Source organism: Elephantulus edwardii, unplaced genomic scaffold (assembly GCF_000299155.1).
Source record: "Elephantulus edwardii isolate Elephantulus edwardi_28Jun2011 unplaced genomic scaffold, EleEdw1.0 scaffold00047, whole genome shotgun sequence".
Classification (NCBI taxonomy): Eukaryota; Metazoa; Chordata; class Mammalia; order Macroscelidea; family Macroscelididae; genus Elephantulus; species Elephantulus edwardii.
In genome coordinates, this window is record NW_006399797.1 from 8,757,881 (window position 1) to 8,776,506 (window position 18,626).

Below are 18,626 nucleotides of genomic sequence, written 5' to 3' on the forward strand. Positions count from 1 at the left end.
CAGACCTCAAAGAGAGAGTTTCATGGGAGACACCTCCAATATTCTTGGTATTAACTGGCATTCTATAAGTGGTTAGCAGCCACTGGAATATAGGTGATTACCACCTTCAAGAGCTGAACTGAACCTTTACCAAAAAGCTTACTCTTTTGATTTCAGTATCGCACTAGCCCAGAATTCCAAATAAATGAACAGAGCTTGGCTGGCTTGTTTTGAATCTGTAGCCTTATCACACTGTGATGGACAGGAAGGAAATAATCCAACATAATCTTCTAATTTAAAACAATGGTACTTGTCTTCAATCATCTCTGATGGTTATTTTTCAAGTCATATTAATATGTTTGACAGTCAAGCGCTCAATCTGAAATGCTCTGCAAGTTCCCTGCTTTTGGGTCAAGCAGTATTGCCATTTATCTGAGTACATTTGCACATTCAGACTTTGACCCACAGGGTAGTATCAAAAACAGTGGCCCCAGGACAGGAAAGATATGGTGAGTACGAAGACCTCATGGGCGTATTCATTATCAGATGAACAGAGGGACCAAGGACAGTCACTCCTGACATATAGGAAGAGTTCACAGTTTAACACATTGCACAGAAGTCAGCTGACTGGGCTGGTTTTTCAGATAGGACTTAAACTTCCAGGTGTGGTCTTGAAGACTGACTAGCTACAGACACCTACTACAATCACTTCATCAGAAAGAGGCGTGCAGGGCTCCAACTGCAGAAGCTGGGCAAGGTGGCTACAGGAGATGTTTAGAAAACCTTCTTGTCCTGACGATGCCATGACTGCTGAACATGAGCCGGGGCTCAAATCTGTACCTGGAGGGGCAAGACAGGAAAACAAAACCAAACACCATGTAACATTAACTCTGTATCTACTATCTATAGCTACTGAGTATCTTATTCTACCTGAAATTTTATTTGTAGAAAAGACAGTTGAAAGGACTAATTAAGTGACCAGAAGAGATTCTGTTGGGTAAGTTTGTAGTATAAACCATGACGAAAAACATTTATAATACAAATCAGCAAGCACAAATAATGCAGTGTAAGTTGAAAGGAAATGAAAAAAAAAATAGTAATACTAATCTTCGAAAGTTTTGAGGTGAGTTTTTGTGGGGGTGTGGTGTATTTTAGATGTGGAGAAACTAACTGTATAAAAAGGTGACTAAACTCACTGTCTAGGTGGAATGGACTCAGCAGATCCCCTACTGGGTTTCTGAAGCTGTGAATCACAAAGGAGAGTGTCCAACTTTCTTCCTTGGAGCTGCTGGTGATCTCCAGCTGCCAGAGACTCGCCACCTGTGGTCAGCAGCACAACTCCCCATGGACTAAGCAGCCAGAACTGCCTTCAGTAAGCAGAAGAGTCTAACCCCTGATGAATGCTGTACGAGGAATTTGAATGTCCTTTCTCTTTTACAATGAGATACACATACTGTTGCATTTATAAGTACAGGCATGAATTACAGATGTGAGCTTGAATTTGTTTATGAACCTGGACAAATCATTAACCCCTTTGACTACAAATAGCAAAGTAATTCAAGTAAATGTAACTCATGTAAATGACACACAAGGCCAAGTCATTATGTAAATACTATGAATGAATGTGTGTTTCAATGAAACTATTTTTAAAAAATGGGGCAAATGGGCTCGGCCCATGTGATACAGTTTTCTATAATTTTCATTTCATAGAATTCTATATGCCAAATGTTTGGAAGGAAATAAGCCAGGAATTTAAAATGGAAAAATAGGAGTTTAAATAAGTTCAGTTCAGCAGCAAAGCCAGTTATCTAGAACCTTAACTACAAGCTTCTAGGAGGTAAGCAACAGTTATAGTTTAAAAACAAAAACCAGTGAACTTTGCTGGACAATCAGGAGGCCTTGCTGTTCTTGACAGAGTGACTCCTGGGCAAAACCCAACTCCAAGCTCAATTTTCTCATTTCAAATTTAACTATTTAACTATAAAAAAAATTCTAAGATTGAGTCCTTCCACCCCTGAGGAACAGATGTTGATGTTCAGAAAAAAATATGGCAGCTTCTCTATTTGCCTTGTGCAGATCCACTGGACTCCAGCCAAGACAGGTCCACGCCTTAGCAAGGGAGTGGCTAGGAACTTCCTGGACATTAAGAATGGTTCAATCTCTGAGCTGCCAGCCAAGATCCTGTTAGATTCTGGCCTTAAATTCGAAGTCAATCAAGTACTATATGCTTTAAAAGCACTGACTACTATAAGCATCTCATGGTATTTAGTTTCATAAAATATTCTGAGAACAACAGATGTTGGAAATTGCAAGTTCAGGATGTGTGAGCTGGAAGCCTTGTGTCTGCTTTTATCTTAAGAGACTGAACCTAATTCCTGGAACTGGCAATAAGCAAGGGACCCATTTCATTAGCATGGAAGAAAGACTTTATATGTTGTATGGTCAGAAAGCTTGGACAATCTTAGTGTATTAACTTGATCCCTATTTTTAAAAGAATTACTTTGCACTGCAATCTTAGAGGCGCACGGTTCGAATCCACCAGATGTTCTGCCGGGTAAGGAGGGACAATCTCCTCCTGTACCAGTCAGATTCAATTTGACGGTACACAAACACACACACAAAAGAATTACTTAAAGGGGGGTGGGGTGAGGAAAAAAGTGCAACAATGAATGAATGGAATTCCAAAATCTCTGTAGATGTTCAATGAAATAAAAAAATAAAAATTTTAAAAAAATAAATCTCTATCTGGCTTCTTATGCTGTAGAGATCTTAATGGAAGGGAAATGCCATCTTTTCCCTCAACAGCTGCTAATAAATTGGAGCTACCAAAGGAAAAAACAAAAAAGAATTACTTAAAGGATAGAAAAGAATGACAAACATATAAATACTGTTTGTTTCTGTTACCTGTGTCATTCTGGCTCTCTATGTAAGATTTAAGTGTAAGATTGATACATTTTAAAATAAATGTCTATAATCCAAAATTCTGTACTTATATACATACATCTCCTCCTTCCTCCCTTTTTCTTTTGTACTGAAGGTATCATTTAAACTAAAGATGGCTAACACAGTTAATTTTTCATTAACTAGTGGCATCATACTTTCTCCAGTAACCAAATGAATGTTGAGAATGGAAATAATCCTGTCCAGAGAAAGTCTGATTTTTTTTCATTTCATAATCTTTAGTTAAATATAGTTCACTCCTTACCATTCAGAACTCAAAGAACACACTCATCATTGCTGAAAAGAACTGGGGAGGGCGAAGGGAAGGAGAAGAGGTAAAATGTGCAACAATGAATGAATGAAAATCTAGCTTTTCTGTAAACTTTCATTAAAATCACAAAATAAAAATTTATTAAAAGAGAAAAAAAAGAAGAAAAGCTACTGTTTAAGGAGAGGAAAAGAATTTATTTTGTAGAAGATAGTTCCACATTTTTATACCCCCATATACTGCACTACTGGAAGCAGGAGTGACATCCACTTCCTCAACAAGATGCCTCTGGAAACTCTGAACTTTGATAAATGTTGATAGTTATAGAAAGGCTTCAGGCCTTTTGTTCATAGGGTCTCTATGAGTCGTGCTTGATTAGAAGGTAATCAACAACAACAATATACTGCACTAGGCTTATGCATTTCAACATTTAAGTACTTATGATGACTTCTTTCTTGTGCCTATTACATTTATTTTATTTTTTTGTGCCTATTACATATTAACTTGGAAGGAGGAATGGCATCCACTTCCATAATAGCTTGCCTTCAGAAACCCTATGAACCTGGAGAGAGGCTGAAAGGCACCCAAGCGTCGAGGTCTCTTCTTCATAGGGTCGCTATGAGTTACCTGCGACTCAACGGCACTTAACAACAACAACAACAACATTACATATTAAATGAAAATTTAACTGGGAGCATTTAAGTTTCTAGAACTGAGATGTCTATAAAATTAGAATGGAGATCTTGGGAACTCTAGGCAACAAGGTAGCACTGGGCCAGAGCTTATTTTTAAGAAGCCGCAAGTGTCACCATGATACTTAACGGTAATAAAACCATGACAAAAAGACAACAGTGAAAAGGAAGAGACCCTGGGACAGGAGACAAAGCTCTGCCTCCAGATAAAGCTGACGTGCAGTGGAGAGTAAGTTTCATAGAGGTTCCAATCCTAGACTAGAGACTGACGCACTAAGACACAGTGTTGCCAACTGAAAGCAAAACAGGAATCACATCTCAGCTCAAGGCAAAAATGACCCATCTGAGTGAGGGCTCTCTTTGCATCCAGGGACAGCACACCAGTTTACGGCAGCGTGGTGAAGTAACTGAAGAAAAAGGAAAAGAAACTTACCCAGGGTCAAAAACCCCTGGAGTGCGACAGGTTGGTCCAGAGCAGGACTGTAACATCATTAGCCGATAGTTCATCTTGCCCAAGAGCTCTGGGTCTATAGTTTTAGCAATATTAGTGATTTGATGTGGGTCTGCGGTCAGATTATAGACTTCCACGAACACCTAGAGGATAAGTAAGGATGGAGGGGAAATAAAAAGAAAAAAAGATCACGCTTGGAGAAATACGCCTCATGGGAATTCTTTCTAAATGGGAAAGGCGGAGGGAGGCTAAGAAATGAGATCTATGAGGTATCATCTGGTCACCAGATCCTCAAAGCACTGAAATGCCAACTTGAGACAATGGAGCATCTGTTCAGGGGTTAAACTGCGTTGGGTCAATAGCCCACATGCCAGGCAGGGACCCCCAGCACTCACTGTCTGTGCCTTGAGGCGGTCAGGAGGAGACCCAGGGGAGGACACTGACCACCCTGCGTAACTGAAGCTGAGGACAGAAGGCAGGATCCCAAATGTCAGTCTCAGAAACAAGACTTAGTGACATAGGCACAGAAGTGAGAATTAATATCTGAAGGCTAGCTCTGCCTAAGAATAGAAATTCAACTAAAAAGAAGATACATGAATACTCAAACCTGTGCTATCCAAATGTTAGGTTTTCGTAGACAGTTTTTGATGTATAAGAGCAATGAGATCACAGTACTGATTATCACATTTAACGCTGTTGTGATTAGGCGCTGTAGCATTTCAACTCCTAGTAACCCCACATGATACTGCAAAGTTCCAAGAGCCATTTCTAGGATGGGAGCAGAATGACGGGCTCTTTCCCTCTTACAACTGCTGGGTGGGTTCAAACTGCTAACCTTTTGGTTAGCAGCTGAGAAGTTCACCATTGTGCCACCAGGGCTACTGAGGTCTAAGATTAGACATGTCAGGGGTTAAGCATGTTCCCCCTCTTAACTTGTATGTTCTTCTCCAAACCAGAGTCACATGGCAGACTATGAAGACAAGAGACAGAATCTGGTTATGGGGGCTTCAAACAGATGCCCTCAGAGTATCACTTATAAGTAGTTATCAAACTGATAAGGGAGAGGAAGAACAGGAACTATATTGACGATGGCTTCTCAGTAGAAGGCCTTAACGCAGCCTTATGAAGTTCTCCTTATGAATTAAGTCCAAAGTGCTTATACACTCTAGATGGGATGGCTGAACAGTCAACTTCTGAGATAGTCAACAGCCTTTCCCACATGGTAAGACCTGGCTGCCAGACAAGTCAAGTAAGAATGGTATGAACTTGGGAAGACTGGATCCTTCAGACAACCCACACTGATCTGCACGGGCTAAACGCCACCTTCCTCCAAGAATAGTGCTTCTGGGTCTGCTTCTGACTCCTGCTGTTAATCTACCTGAGCATGAGAACAGAATCTCGGAACAAGTCAGTTGTTGGTAAGCTGTTTAGAGAATTCTCCACAGGACACTTCTACTGGATTACCTTTGGTTTACTCTGTGAAGGAAGATAACCAGTCATCTTTGGTTCACCTTATGAAGGAAGATGACATTATCATTTTGAAAAAGTGATCTCTGTATTTAACTGCATCTGTCTCAGTTGTGGGGGAGTGGATAAAATAGTAATGTGAGAGGAAGAGCTTTGTCTAACTTTATCTTAGCTAAAATGTACAGATAAAAACCAAGTTTCCTTCAGGGAGCATCTTTTGCCATTTAATTACAAAAAGAATTTCTGTTTTGTCATCAAATCTAATGAAAAAAAAATAAAGAAGGTGTGGAGGAATTAGCAGGCAGACACCCCTCTTACCTCCTGGTCATCAAACTCGCAATACTGTAAATTCCACAGGGCTGACATTGTCCTTACACAAGCATATGTGTTGTTGTAAGCATCTTCACATACACAGTCTGGGAAACACTCCTGTGGGGATTTAGAGGTTCATGAATAAACTTCTCCCATACTAACAAATTCCTACTTGCTTAGGGGGCAACCAAACAGATTTACAGGAGACATGCAATTGGATAAACTAGGAAAACTTCTGCAGAGAAATCAGTAGATCAAAAACAGATTTGAGGCCTTGTTTCTTCCTGTTGGTGCACTTGCTTACAGAACACAAGGGTGTAGATTGCTGTAGCCCCTGTCAACCCACTTGACAAATAATGAGCCCCTTTAAAATGTACATGTGGGTAAAGAGGAGAAATTAATAGCTGGGTGAGTCACTTCTAAGCACTCGCAGGAACTGTGTTCTGAAGGACTAGAGCGGACAACATCACAGACTATAAATGAGCTTTATAAAATCATCTATAGTTACTGCTGCATATCCCTACCATCCATGATGACTGAATTCTAATTTATTTTTTCATGGTTCCTACAGCATCTGTCTTTAGGAACAGGAAGAAATTGCCCATTTTTCTCCCTAGAGTGGCTGGTGGATTCGAATTGCATGCTTTTAGGTTGGCAGGACAAGTCCTTATTCACTAGGCCACCAGAGCTCACTTTCATTTTAGGAGAGTCATTTCCAAACAGGAACTTATATTCCGTCCTACAAAGCAAGGCTATAATTGCCTCCATGAGCAACCAGACTGCTACCACTTCAAGGCACTCCCCAGGGCACGGTCAGTTGGGAAAGCTTGTCACTATTATATGGCAGCTCTGCTCTGTAGGGAGTGACGCTGACAGCTGAAGGCCATGTCTCTTTGGCAGTTCAAATCTACCTGTAGCTTTCATTGAGAAAGATGGGACACCTCTTCCAGTGCTATTTACAACCTAAGAAACCCATTAAATGGTCAGCTTTGAGTCTGTTCTGACCAAATTGCAGTAAGCTGAGTTGAATAATATTCCCAATAAAAAATGGTACAGATTTTGGGATGGGGTAAGGGCCCAGGTACTGACAAGGTAAGAATATGGGCAGAGTTGCAACTATTTACCAAAATGGAAGAATTCGAAGGATTCTGGCATCGTTTTTGTGCATTACTGGATTTACTTTAATCCACTATAAAGGGCGCTCTGGTGGTGTAGTGGTAAAAAGCTGTGCAATTTTAAAGGCACACAGTTCTAATCCACCAGCTGCTCCATGGGAGAAGGATAGACAATCTCCTCCAGTGTGATTTACAGCTTCTGAAACCCTGCTGGAATGTCAGCTAGGTGTTGGTTCTCACTGACAGCACATAACAACAATAAGATTCACTATAAAGGGAGCTCTCATGGCCTAGTGGGTAAGGAGCTGTGCTGCCAACACAAAGCTAAGTGGTTTGAATCTACTAGCAGCTTTGCAGGAAAAAGATAGTCCTCCAGTGTGATTTATAGCATCTGAAAACCAGCTGGAGGGTCAGCCATGGGTCACTTCCAACTCAACTGCACATATCCACTATCACCAGCCACAATCACGTGACAGAGAGGAGGAGGGGAGCTCAGATTCAGGGTCTCAATACGTGACACATCTAGACTAGCACTGCACTGTGTTACTCACGGAGACTCCAGGCCCCACGGAAGGACACGTTGGGTCAGAGACATTATGGCCTTCCCCTTGATACTCCACCAGGATATCAGATCGCCAGGTCACATTACTAGCTCCTCTCTGGAAACAAGAGAAAGGTGGTCTCTGTTAGATATATAGACCAGAAGAAAGCAGCAGTACCTTATCATTGATGAGGATCACAAAGTTACTCACCCTACAACCAAAGAGCACTGAGGCAGAAACTAAGTGGATTATTCATTCAGTAGCCAAAGGAAATGACTAATACAGATGCACATGAAAGCTACTGAGTATTGTGTTTGGTATTTATAGAGCCCTTAAAAGTGATGGTGAAATGCTTTAAACATGTAGTAGATACTCTATAAGACTAGTGCTGTGAAGCAAGTCAGGAATGGAAACTGACAAAACAGCTAGACAAGGATCAAAGTCACACAGCAAGCTGCGTAAGGCCAGGTTAGAATTCACGATACTGGTATACTGGTATAGAAGAAAAGTCCTAAACTCAAGAAGCTTATTACCCAGTAGGTACAAAGATAATAATTCAGTAAATATGAAACAGGGCTGATTGTTGTGGAATTATAATAGGTTCAAAGTATAACTCTTTGAGAATGAAAACATAATACACAAATTAAGTTATTTAATCTTAAATCACTGATGATGTAGAAAGAAGAAAGCAGTACCATTTGAAATAGGGGAGTTTTAGAAAGGCACAATGCTAACAGGAAACAGCATGCAAGGAACATTTTGGCTAAGACAAACAACATGAGTATTGGATGGAAGCAGATAATCTGACTTTCAGACAAGAAACAACACTAAGTCAAGGTGGGGAGGCAGAGTAGGAACCAGGTAGGAAAAGGCCCCAGACATCAGGCTACATATCTAGGAACAAGAGCAGGTAATGAGAAGTCACAGAGGGTTTTAAACAGGCAAGTAAAAAAATGAAGGGAGTTAGTAGTAGCACAGCTTTAAGAACTCAAGAATGTTGAAAGAGAACGAGCTTTCTTCTAACTGACCTATAGGTTCAGTGCAATTCCAGGCAGAGGTCCAACTTGATTTTTCAGGTTTTCTGAAAATTTGACTGTAATGTTTATTTGGAATAGTTCTCAGCAGGTGACAAAGCCTCCTTCAATTAAATGTTTCCTTTATCACCACTGAAATATAAACTTTTACCTTCACTTCTGGCCATTTTTAATTCTTCTTTCATTTGATTAATCAGATCTGCCTTGGAAGACAAACAAAATACACTACAGCAGGGAACATGGTCAATCTGTCTCAAATACTCTGAAGGTATTATCAAGAGGGACTGTTCCTGGAGGAGGACCTGCCTGGTGAAGCTGAAGGTCAGTGAGAGAGACCTCTAAGTAGCTAGCTTTGACATAGTGGCTGCAACAACAGGTTCAAACCCAGCAATGATTGTGAGAGTGATAATTAGTTCTACTGTACACAGGGTTGTTAGGATAGCAGCTTAAAGACATCCAATAACAGTAACAACCCCCACCTTTTGACCATTTTCCTCTTATGACATCAATCTTAGATTTTTAAGAACTCATATATTAGGGTTAACTGCCCTTTTCCACATATGCTGTAAGTATTTCTTGAATTTGTCACTTCACTTTGTTTATGATAGGTTTTCTGGTAAAAAGGAGGATGATACAGAACTCTCTTTGTATGAATGCATGCGGTTCATCAATCCTTTCAGGAAACCCCATCATGGAAAAATATTCCTTCTCCTCAAGTTTAATGGTTTTATTTATTTCAGTATTATACTCACCAAAATGGGCAAGAGAGACATCCCATCCATTTGGGTCTTATTCAGATCATAGCCAGCGATGTCCAGAATAGTAGGACCCAAGTCAATGTTGGCAACAAGCATCTACGAGAATGAGAAAAAGAAAAATCTAGAACACAGGTACTTACTTCTGGCTTTCCCTTCCTATCTAACCACAGTAACAAAGCTCAGGGAGAAAGTGAGTCTCACCAGGAAGTACCTTAACATACAGATATTTATTTCAACCACATTGGTACTCATGAAAAAATTTTAACAACTCTTGGAAACCACCTTAAGTGTACTTATAAATAATGAGGAAAAATATCCATCCACTTATTTTATACAAAGTGTCTAGGAAATTGTCACTGAGCTGATTTCAACTCATGGGAGCCCTGGAGGAGAGAGCAGAAACATCCCCTCTAGTTTCCTAGATGTTCTGGTTCTTTCTTTGGTCTATTTAGCTATTTTCCTTCTGTGAACAGTCTACCTAGGGAATCTGGTGGCGTAGTCTGTAGAGAGTTGTGCTGCTAACCCAAAGGTGGTACCTGTCTGGTGGTTCAAGTCCACCAGCAGTGGCTCTGCAGGTAAAATAAGGGCAATCTCCTCACTTGTGGAAAAGCCAGTAGATGGTCAGCTACAAGATACATAGTAATGGGCTTGAGGATCCTGAGTTTGATACAATGTGTCTACCAGAGCCTAAGCCCAATAGAAGGGACTTACAACAGGAGTCACACAGGCAATTGGAAAAAATATAGTAAACACAATAAAGTAAAAAGTTCCAAGTGAAATTTTGATGTATTTAATCTGACAAATAAAAACCCCCAAACATTACACATTATGTTAACAATATTAAAAAATCAGTAGATTTTCATGTACTTTATCTAAGTCTTTGAAATATGTTCTTTTACAATAATAGCATGCTTTGGTTTGAACTTGTCATACTGTAATGAGACAACCAGCATATGTGGCTGGTGGCTACTGGACAACTCAGGCCCAGCCAGACCCTAAGCCCCAAGCTTACAAATCCCTTGACAATAGGCTAGAGAGAACTTGAATGGCAAAGGCAACCCACCAGAGAAGCTAAACAGAAGGGAAAAAAGGGTGCGAATAAAAGCTGACTGAGCAAACTGTGACAGGTGTCTCACGTGCATGCGCGTGTGTGTATGTGTGTGTACTCTACCACAATGGGAGAATGCAGTGTTTCTCCCATTTTACGACGAAATGAGAAGTGGAAGCAAGTGGACAAAGGATGCTGAAAAGGTTATCAACTGCTCAAAGGAAACCGTCAAGAGTGAAGAAGTTAGGCCATCCTGGAAACTCTATTATCCATTTCACTTTTATTTTCAACAAAACCACAAGTACAGATTTGAAAGGTAATGAAACCTCTTCAGAGTCCTGCTCATCAGAGATCAGGTTCCTGACAGCCAGGATGGTTTCAGGAGGTAGCAGTGACACACACTCCAATTAGAGCAACTGAACCAATTAGTGCAACTCTGCAGCTGTTCAGCAGCACATAATGCAGGCGAAAGGCAATCCGTATGTTACTGAGAAAAAGAAAAAACCTCAACAACTATGTCTCCAGGGATCATACAAGCCCCAGTGTTACAGATATCCCTTCTTCGTTGCAAGGCCCCCAGGCAAACTGAGCAGCTTGGAATATATGGTCATCCCGAGTGGGGAAGGACATGAAAAAAGATCAAAGCAGGAAAGGTGAGGGAAGCTGATGCGACCTCCAGAACAGATCCTGTTCACAGGCTCTGAAGTGACCACAACTGACGGAGCTGCAGTGATGCACACAATACCAGCCACTTGGCCAAGAGGCGCAAGCACTACCGACATGCCCAAGGCACTGCCAACGCAGTTACCACTGTGCCGATTCTGACTCCTAGTGACCCCCCACATGCAGAGCAGAAGCGCTCCCCAGGGTTTTCAGAGCTGTGACCTTTGGGAAGCTGATCACCAGTCCGGCCTTCTGAGGTGCCCTTCTGGAGTGGATTCTAACTGCTAATCTTTTGGCTTTAAGTGCTCCACCTTTGTACCACTCAGGGACTCCTAGAACTCACATGGTCTAGGAGAAATAAATGGAACTGGGAGTCAGGGCAGCAACCTACTGGCTTTAGGACTCTGGACAAAGAACTTGACCTTCAAAGACTTGCAAAACTTGCCAATTGTGAAAGGAGCATGACGTCAGTCAGGTGCCTCTGGGGTGGGTTCTAATTGCTACTCTTTGGCTAAAAGTCAGGTGCTCTCCATTTGCACCACTCAGGGACTCTAAGGCAGTATGAATGGGGAGTATTATAATAACAAAACCTTCCAAGATAAAAACCCAACAATCAGTGAGTGCTAATCTCACCATTAACTGCCTCAATAGTCACTGGGTATAAGGTGAGAGCTGCTTTCTAATAATATTTTACTTTATGGAGAGAAAGATCTGTAAGTTCCAGTAAAAAAACTATAGCCACGAAGATATCAAACACACACCTGGGATTCTTATTTTTCTCATCTATCCTCACTCATAGAATCTTCCCTAAAAAACAGTGGGTATGTTTTCATTGCTTCTAAAGTTTTATTTTGATTAAGTAGGCAACTTTAAGATTAGCATACAGTTCAGGAAATGTGAGAATTTTGGTAGATACTAGCATAGGTGAAGAGCTCAAGACAGAATTACAACTATTTCAGAATTTTAAAAAAATTTTAATTTTTAAATTCAGGTGGGATAGACTCAAGATCCTATTTTGGTTCTTGTGGACTCGTTTTCATTTTCTTCAGCTTCAATTTGAACTTGCACGTGAGTAACTGATGGTATGTTCTTCAATCAGCACCTGGACTGGTTTTAATAGCTGATACGGAACTTCCCCAATGATTCTTTCCACAGAGTCCCACTTGGATTTAAAAATCATCTTCAGAATAGGTTTGAGGCATTGAACCCTAATGATCAAAGATCAGATGAGTTATGGGATGAAAGCAAAAGATCATTACAAAGACAGAAGAGGAAGAAAAGGTCAACATGGATGTGAGAAGAGACTGAAAATTGCACTAGAGTGTTGAGAAGTCAAAACAAAGGAACCAAATGGCAAAGTAAAAAAGCCAGACACAAGACTTCAAAGGGCAGCTCGAGAAGACAAAGTATTCTAATGGAATGTATGAGGAGCTGGAATTAGAGGGGGGGGAAAGGAACTTGCTCAGCATTTATAGCTTTGTAAGAACTGAAAAACAAATTCAAGCCTTGAGTTATAATACTGAGAGATACTCCAGGCCAAATTGTGAATGATCCAGGAAGCATCACAAAATGGAAGGAATTACAATCATGTATCAAAAAAAATTCATTGACATTAAAATATTTCAGGATCTACCATATGAACAAGAGCCAATTATAGTGAAGGAAGAAGTTTAAGTTGCACTAAAGGTCCTGGCAAAAAATAAGGCCCCCAAGAATCAATGAATACCAACTGACATGTTTCAACTAACAGATGTAGCCCTAGAAAAGCTCATCAGTCTATGCTAGAAATTTGGAGGACAGTTGCTTGGCTGACATGCTGGAAGAGATTTGTATCTGTTCCCATTTCCAAGAAGGGCAATCCAATAATGTGTAAACCATTGAACTATATCATTAAAGTCACATGCAAGCAAAAACATTGCTGAAGATTAAAAGAAAACCAGAACAATACATAGAGAACTGCCAGAAGTTCAAGCTGGATTTAGAAGAAGCGGTGGGACCAGAGAGTTCACTGCTGATGTGAGATGGGTTCAGACTGAAAGCACAGAATACCAGAAGAATGTCTATTTGTGATTTATTGATGATGCAAAAGCATCTGACTGTGTGGATCATAACAAACTATAGCTACCATTGAGAAGAATGGGCATCCCAGAACATTTAATTATGTTCGTACAAAACCTATACGTAGACCAAGAAACTGTCACCTGACTACAGCAAAGGAACACTGCATGGTTTAAAATCAGGAAAGGTGTGTATCAGGACTGTAGTCTTTCTCGATACATATTCAATCTGTATGTTGATCAACTGAAAAACTGAACTTTATGAAGAAGAATGTGGCATCAGTATCAGAGGAAGACTCATCAACAACTTATGTTGTGCAGATGACACAATCTTGCTTGCTGAAAGTGAGGAGGACTTGAAATGCTTGCTGCAGAAGATCAAAGACTACATCCCTCAATATAAAGTACATTTCAACATCAAGAAGACAAAAGTCCTCACCCCTTGGACTGATAAGTAACATAATAATAGATGAAGAAGAATAAAATTGCCAATGATCTTTCTTGATCCACAATAAACACCATGGTACCAGCAGTCAGGAGATCAGGAGACGTATTGCACTGGGAGAGTCCACTGTGAGGGACCTCTCAAATTACTGAGAAGTAATGTCAGTACTGAGGAGACTGTGCCTGAATAGACTGTCAAAAGAATAAACATATTTGTCTTGGAGAAAGGATAGCCAGAATGCTCCTTACAGGCATGACCAAGCTTCATTTCATATACTTTGAACATGTTACTTCTTAGAAGGGACATCATGCGTGGTAAGGTGGAGGGATCAGCAAAACAGAGGAAGACCCTCAATGAGGTGGACTGATAGTGACTATAGCAACTGGGTCAAGAGTGTCAGAGGATGAGGATGATCCAAGTTAGGAGAGGGTTCAAGTCTACTGTTTACAGGGTCACTATGAGTCATACTCAACTTGAAAGCACCTAAAAACAACAGACTTTTATACAACTATGAAGTGGAATGAATTCTTTTAAGGATATCTCAAAATTTAGCATTTTTAGGCAGATTAATTTATAGTTTGTAACAGAAAAAACTTTGGGGAAAAATAAAAAATATAAATCATAGTTTCACAGTTAAAAAATGTTCTTAGGATTCATGTATATAAACATTCTGATCAAATAAAATGTCCTAGAAAACAGTGGAACAGAAATTCCATGCACTGAATACTTATTTTTAGCTCTGGAGGAATGATGGTCCTGTACATTTACCAAACAGGGCTGCAATGTGTTCTCAAGAGAAACACATCATGTCCAGATACTTAAGCCCTGCTGTTAAGGAACTCATGTGGAGCTTTCAAAGAAAAGACTCAAAGCAGGCCAGCAAACATCCTAAGTTCATTCAAAGAAAAGCACTGTAAATGCCTAAGTCAAAAGGTAGAAAACTGCCCACATCCTGGCTTCCTTCGGTTGTCCCTCAGATTTTAGAACAAAGAAGAAGCCAAAGCCTTTCCTGCATGTAAATGCTTCTGCCATATTACTATGTGCAGACTCGCAGGATGCTTTATCCATTATCATGGCATCCCATACAGCATTGCTGTGAGATTCCACAAGGAATTTACTTCATAGAAAATGAAATGTGGTAATGCGTCCATACTAAGAAAACTCACAGATCTTACTATGGTCCTTCTCATCTTGAAGCAACTGGTATGACAAAAGTAGAAGATCTCTTGAAAACTCAACTGTGGTCTCAGTTAAGTGGCACCCTGGATTTCCCAACTGGAGAAATTAAGTTGTTGAGGGTCAAGTACTCTGTCCAATGTCCTAAAGCCAAAAGACTGTGCTCCAGACTCCCAGTTCCATTCCTTTCTCTTGGACCATGTGAATTCTAACTTTCCTACAGACATTTTACTTTTCACAAACTCTCTTGAAAAATTTCTATTACCAAATCTAAAGGTAGGTTAATTTCTATGTAGAGGAAAAGACCGCTTCAACAACCTATCCACAGCCACACACACTCTCTATCCTGCCCTCCCAAACAGCCAACAAACTGCTAAATCCATGGATTAGTCATATTCACCGTTCTGGCTGGTAGGCTGTTGACAGCTCACTATGCCATACTCCCCAGACCCGGCACCGAGGCAAATGCCGCCAACACATGATAAATAACCCACCGTCTCTGACATTCTTTTCAGTAAATAAAAGCTGTTAAATTTCATACTTTCCAAACAATATCAGTCAGCACAAGACTGGAGGGAAGCATGGATTTTGAGAGTGGGCACAGTTAATTTTTCAGTCTTAGTTTGCAACCAACGTGTATGCTACCCAAAGCATGTCAAGGACTAGACAGTCTGTTCATCTACCTCATCCCCTCCAGGAATCCCCAGGGTAAGACACGCAGATGTAACACGGTGTGATTACGTGAGGGCAGCTGGAAACATGCACAAAGAGTACGTATATCAAGTAAGGATGTGGTTTAGAGCGACGTCCTACAAAGTGGTCTTAAACCAAAGCCCTAAAGCACAGTCCAGTTAGATTTGTGCAAAGGGGAGGAGATGAGCCTTCCAGGCAGAGCGAGGAGTTGTACAAAGGCAAGGCATCAAGAGCCATGGTGCATGGAAGGCAAGCCCTCAAATTTATTCTCATTTGTCTGTTACCACAACAGTGTGGTGGTTTCAATCTATCAAACACTCTGAGGAGGATGGACAGTATCCTCCCTTAAAAGACTTACTGCCTCAGACACCTGAAAGAGTACTGAATTGATGACTGTGGTGGAGGTGGGAATCGAAGCGTTTTTAAAGAAATGAAAGCACTGTTTCCAAGACTGGTAAATACATTTATAAGACCCTACACTGACCAACCTTCTCCATCAGAGGTGGGAAAACTTAACTAGTTTATTCTTAGGAGGAAGAGCCTTGGTTTCTTGCTAAATGCCTACTTCATCACTTTGTCAGACACATACCTTGCTTGTCTGATTTGGCTTGATCCCAGGTCCTCGAACCAACAGTGGAACTTTGATGTCGAATTCATACAACTGCCTTTTGTCTATTGGCAAAGAAAACTGTCCTGAAAACAAAACCAACAGGATAAAGATGGAGTCAAGATGAAGATGTTGCTCACATTCAACCAATAGCAAGACCTGGAACAACTTTGTTTTACTAATTATTAAACTGTGGCAGCTAGTGGCAAGAAGTCACGCTGCAATCCCGAAGGCACATGGTCCGTGGCCACCAGCTGCTCCATGGGAGAAGAATGGGCAGTTTCCTCCCATGTGATTAACGGTCTCTAAAAACCTGCTGGAGGATCAGCTATATAGGTCGGTTCTGACACTCCAGTACACAAGAACACAATATAAAGTTTAAGTTTGCCTAGAAGACATTTCTTTAGTTTTACACAGCAGAAACTGAGCAAAGAGAATGGCTAGGACATAATAAAATACAAACACATGAAAATCTATGCTTATAATGGTACTCAAACTTAATCACAACTGAATGAGGTTACTCCAAACACTGGGACTAAGGGAAGTAAGCATTTATTCTGCCTTTCCTGAATGAATTTAATTTCAAGATAGCTAAAGAGTTGATGATGGTAGTTTCTCTGTGGAATTACAGCTAAAAAAATGCAAAAGGAAGTAAAGAATTACAAAGTCAGAATTTTTCAACTTTTGGAAGAATAATGGATTTAGGCAACATCAACAGAAGCTTTAACCTTAGACTTAAGCCAAAAGTCAAGGCAAGTGTCCCAAAAAGTGGGGTAGTGGACTCCATGGCCCTGGTGATGTGACAGTACACAACACTACCAACTATGAAGCATTATTTTCTGAAAACGAGTTTCCATCAAGTTTCTAGATCTAACGAGCAACATACAGGAAAACCTCAGTATCGATAAGTAAGACACTGAGGCATGTCTAGAATGTCAGACAGTCTAAAGACTGACTTTTCCCAGTAAATCATGGGCAAAGTGAAACACTTAAAGAGATATAACAACCAAATGCAGATTTTGTCTGCATGCTGATAAAGAATAAACTGCTTGTTGCTGTTATGTGCCGTCAACTCGCCTGTGACTCATAGAGACCCTATGTACAACAGCCCTAAACCCTGGTCTATCCTGTGCCAATCTTATTGTCTCTGACCAAGGGTCTTCCTCTCCTGCATTGTCCTTCCACCTTCCCAAGCATGACGTCTTTCCCCAAGGACTGGTCCCTCCTTGCCACATGTCCAAAGTATGTCAGACGAAGCTTCAGAATCCTTGCCTCCAAGGAGCAGCTTGGCTTCACCCTCTCCAGGACAAACTTGTTTGTTCTCCTAGCAGTCCATGATATATTCAATACTCTTCACCACGACCACAGCTCAAAGCCATCAATTCTCCTTCTTTTGTCCCTAGTCATTACCCACCTTTCTGATGCATAGCAAGTAATTGCGAAGATTTTGGCCTGAATCAGGCACACCTTAGTCTCAAGACTGACATCATTGCTCTTCAGTACTCTGTAGAGTACTGCTTTGGGGGAAAATCTAGGAAATATAATCAGAGGTTTTGGTTTTTTATTTTATTTTATATTCTTGTTGTGTACTGTCAAATTAGAGCCAGCTGGCACAGGAGGAGATTGCCCCTCCTCTAATGGACAATCTGGTGGATTTGAACCATGTGCCTTTGGGATTGGAGCACAGCTTCTTAACATTAGGCCACCAGAGCTCCCTCTAGTTAGGGTTTAAGATGATATCAAGAATGAATTTTCTGAGGGGTGATACTGGCACGGCAGAGTAAAAACAACCTTTACCAAGCAGATATACAATTGGAATCACAACATTTCTGGGATTTGCTTCAAATTCTCTAGCAGAAAAAAAGAAAAAGAGGGAAAGTAAGAATTTTTTAAACTGGCCACATGTCGTACAAAATTAAAACTAGGCAAAAGGGATTACTTTATTAGTTTTTGTTTAAAAATGCTTAAAATAATACTGTAAGTGCCTAATCAATCCATCCTATACAGGCAAATTCCACATTACTACCACCCAAATTTAAAGACAAGGAGAAAACTCATTTAACTACAGAACGTCCAAGTAGAAAAGCTGAAAAGTAAGGGTGAAGGTCTGGCTCATGTTACAATTTTAAGGATAAAATAAAAAAGCATCTACAAGACAAAATGTCACAATTTTGTTTTTCTTCAAGCAAACTTCTCTTGGTATTCCTGTCTAGAATGCATCAAACCAAGTTCAGTTCCTTACCTCTTCCATAAAGTCTGCCTGACTCCATCCCATAATGAGGACTCCCCCTGACTGCTACAGCACCATGTAATTTAGCATTTAACACGCTAATAACAAAAGCTGAACACTCCAAGTGGGAATACTTAACCCTCTAATGA

The 18,626-nt window shown here is 40.5% G+C and overlaps 1 protein-coding gene across 2 annotated transcripts in view; it reads right to left on the reverse strand.

The window, feature by feature from the left end:
- Window positions 1-420: 420 nt before the first annotated feature.
- Window positions 421-18,626, reverse strand: part of GNS (glucosamine (N-acetyl)-6-sulfatase) — a 45,958-nt gene continuing 27,752 nt past the window's right edge. Inside the window, exons 9-14 of one of the 2 annotated variants that reach the window (XM_006886055.1) lie at window positions 16,230-16,333; window positions 9,553-9,654; window positions 7,776-7,883; window positions 6,116-6,226; window positions 4,313-4,473; window positions 421-819 (exon numbers count right to left, since the gene is read on the reverse strand). In XM_006886055.1, the coding sequence (XP_006886117.1) occupies window positions 741-819; window positions 4,313-4,473; window positions 6,116-6,226; window positions 7,776-7,883; window positions 9,553-9,654; window positions 16,230-16,333 (665 nt within the window). In that variant the 3' untranslated portion in view covers window positions 421-740. The remainder of the gene's footprint in view (window positions 820-4,312; window positions 4,474-6,115; window positions 6,227-7,775; window positions 7,884-9,552; window positions 9,655-16,229; window positions 16,334-18,626) is intronic. The other variant, XM_006886056.1, reaches the window with a different exon arrangement.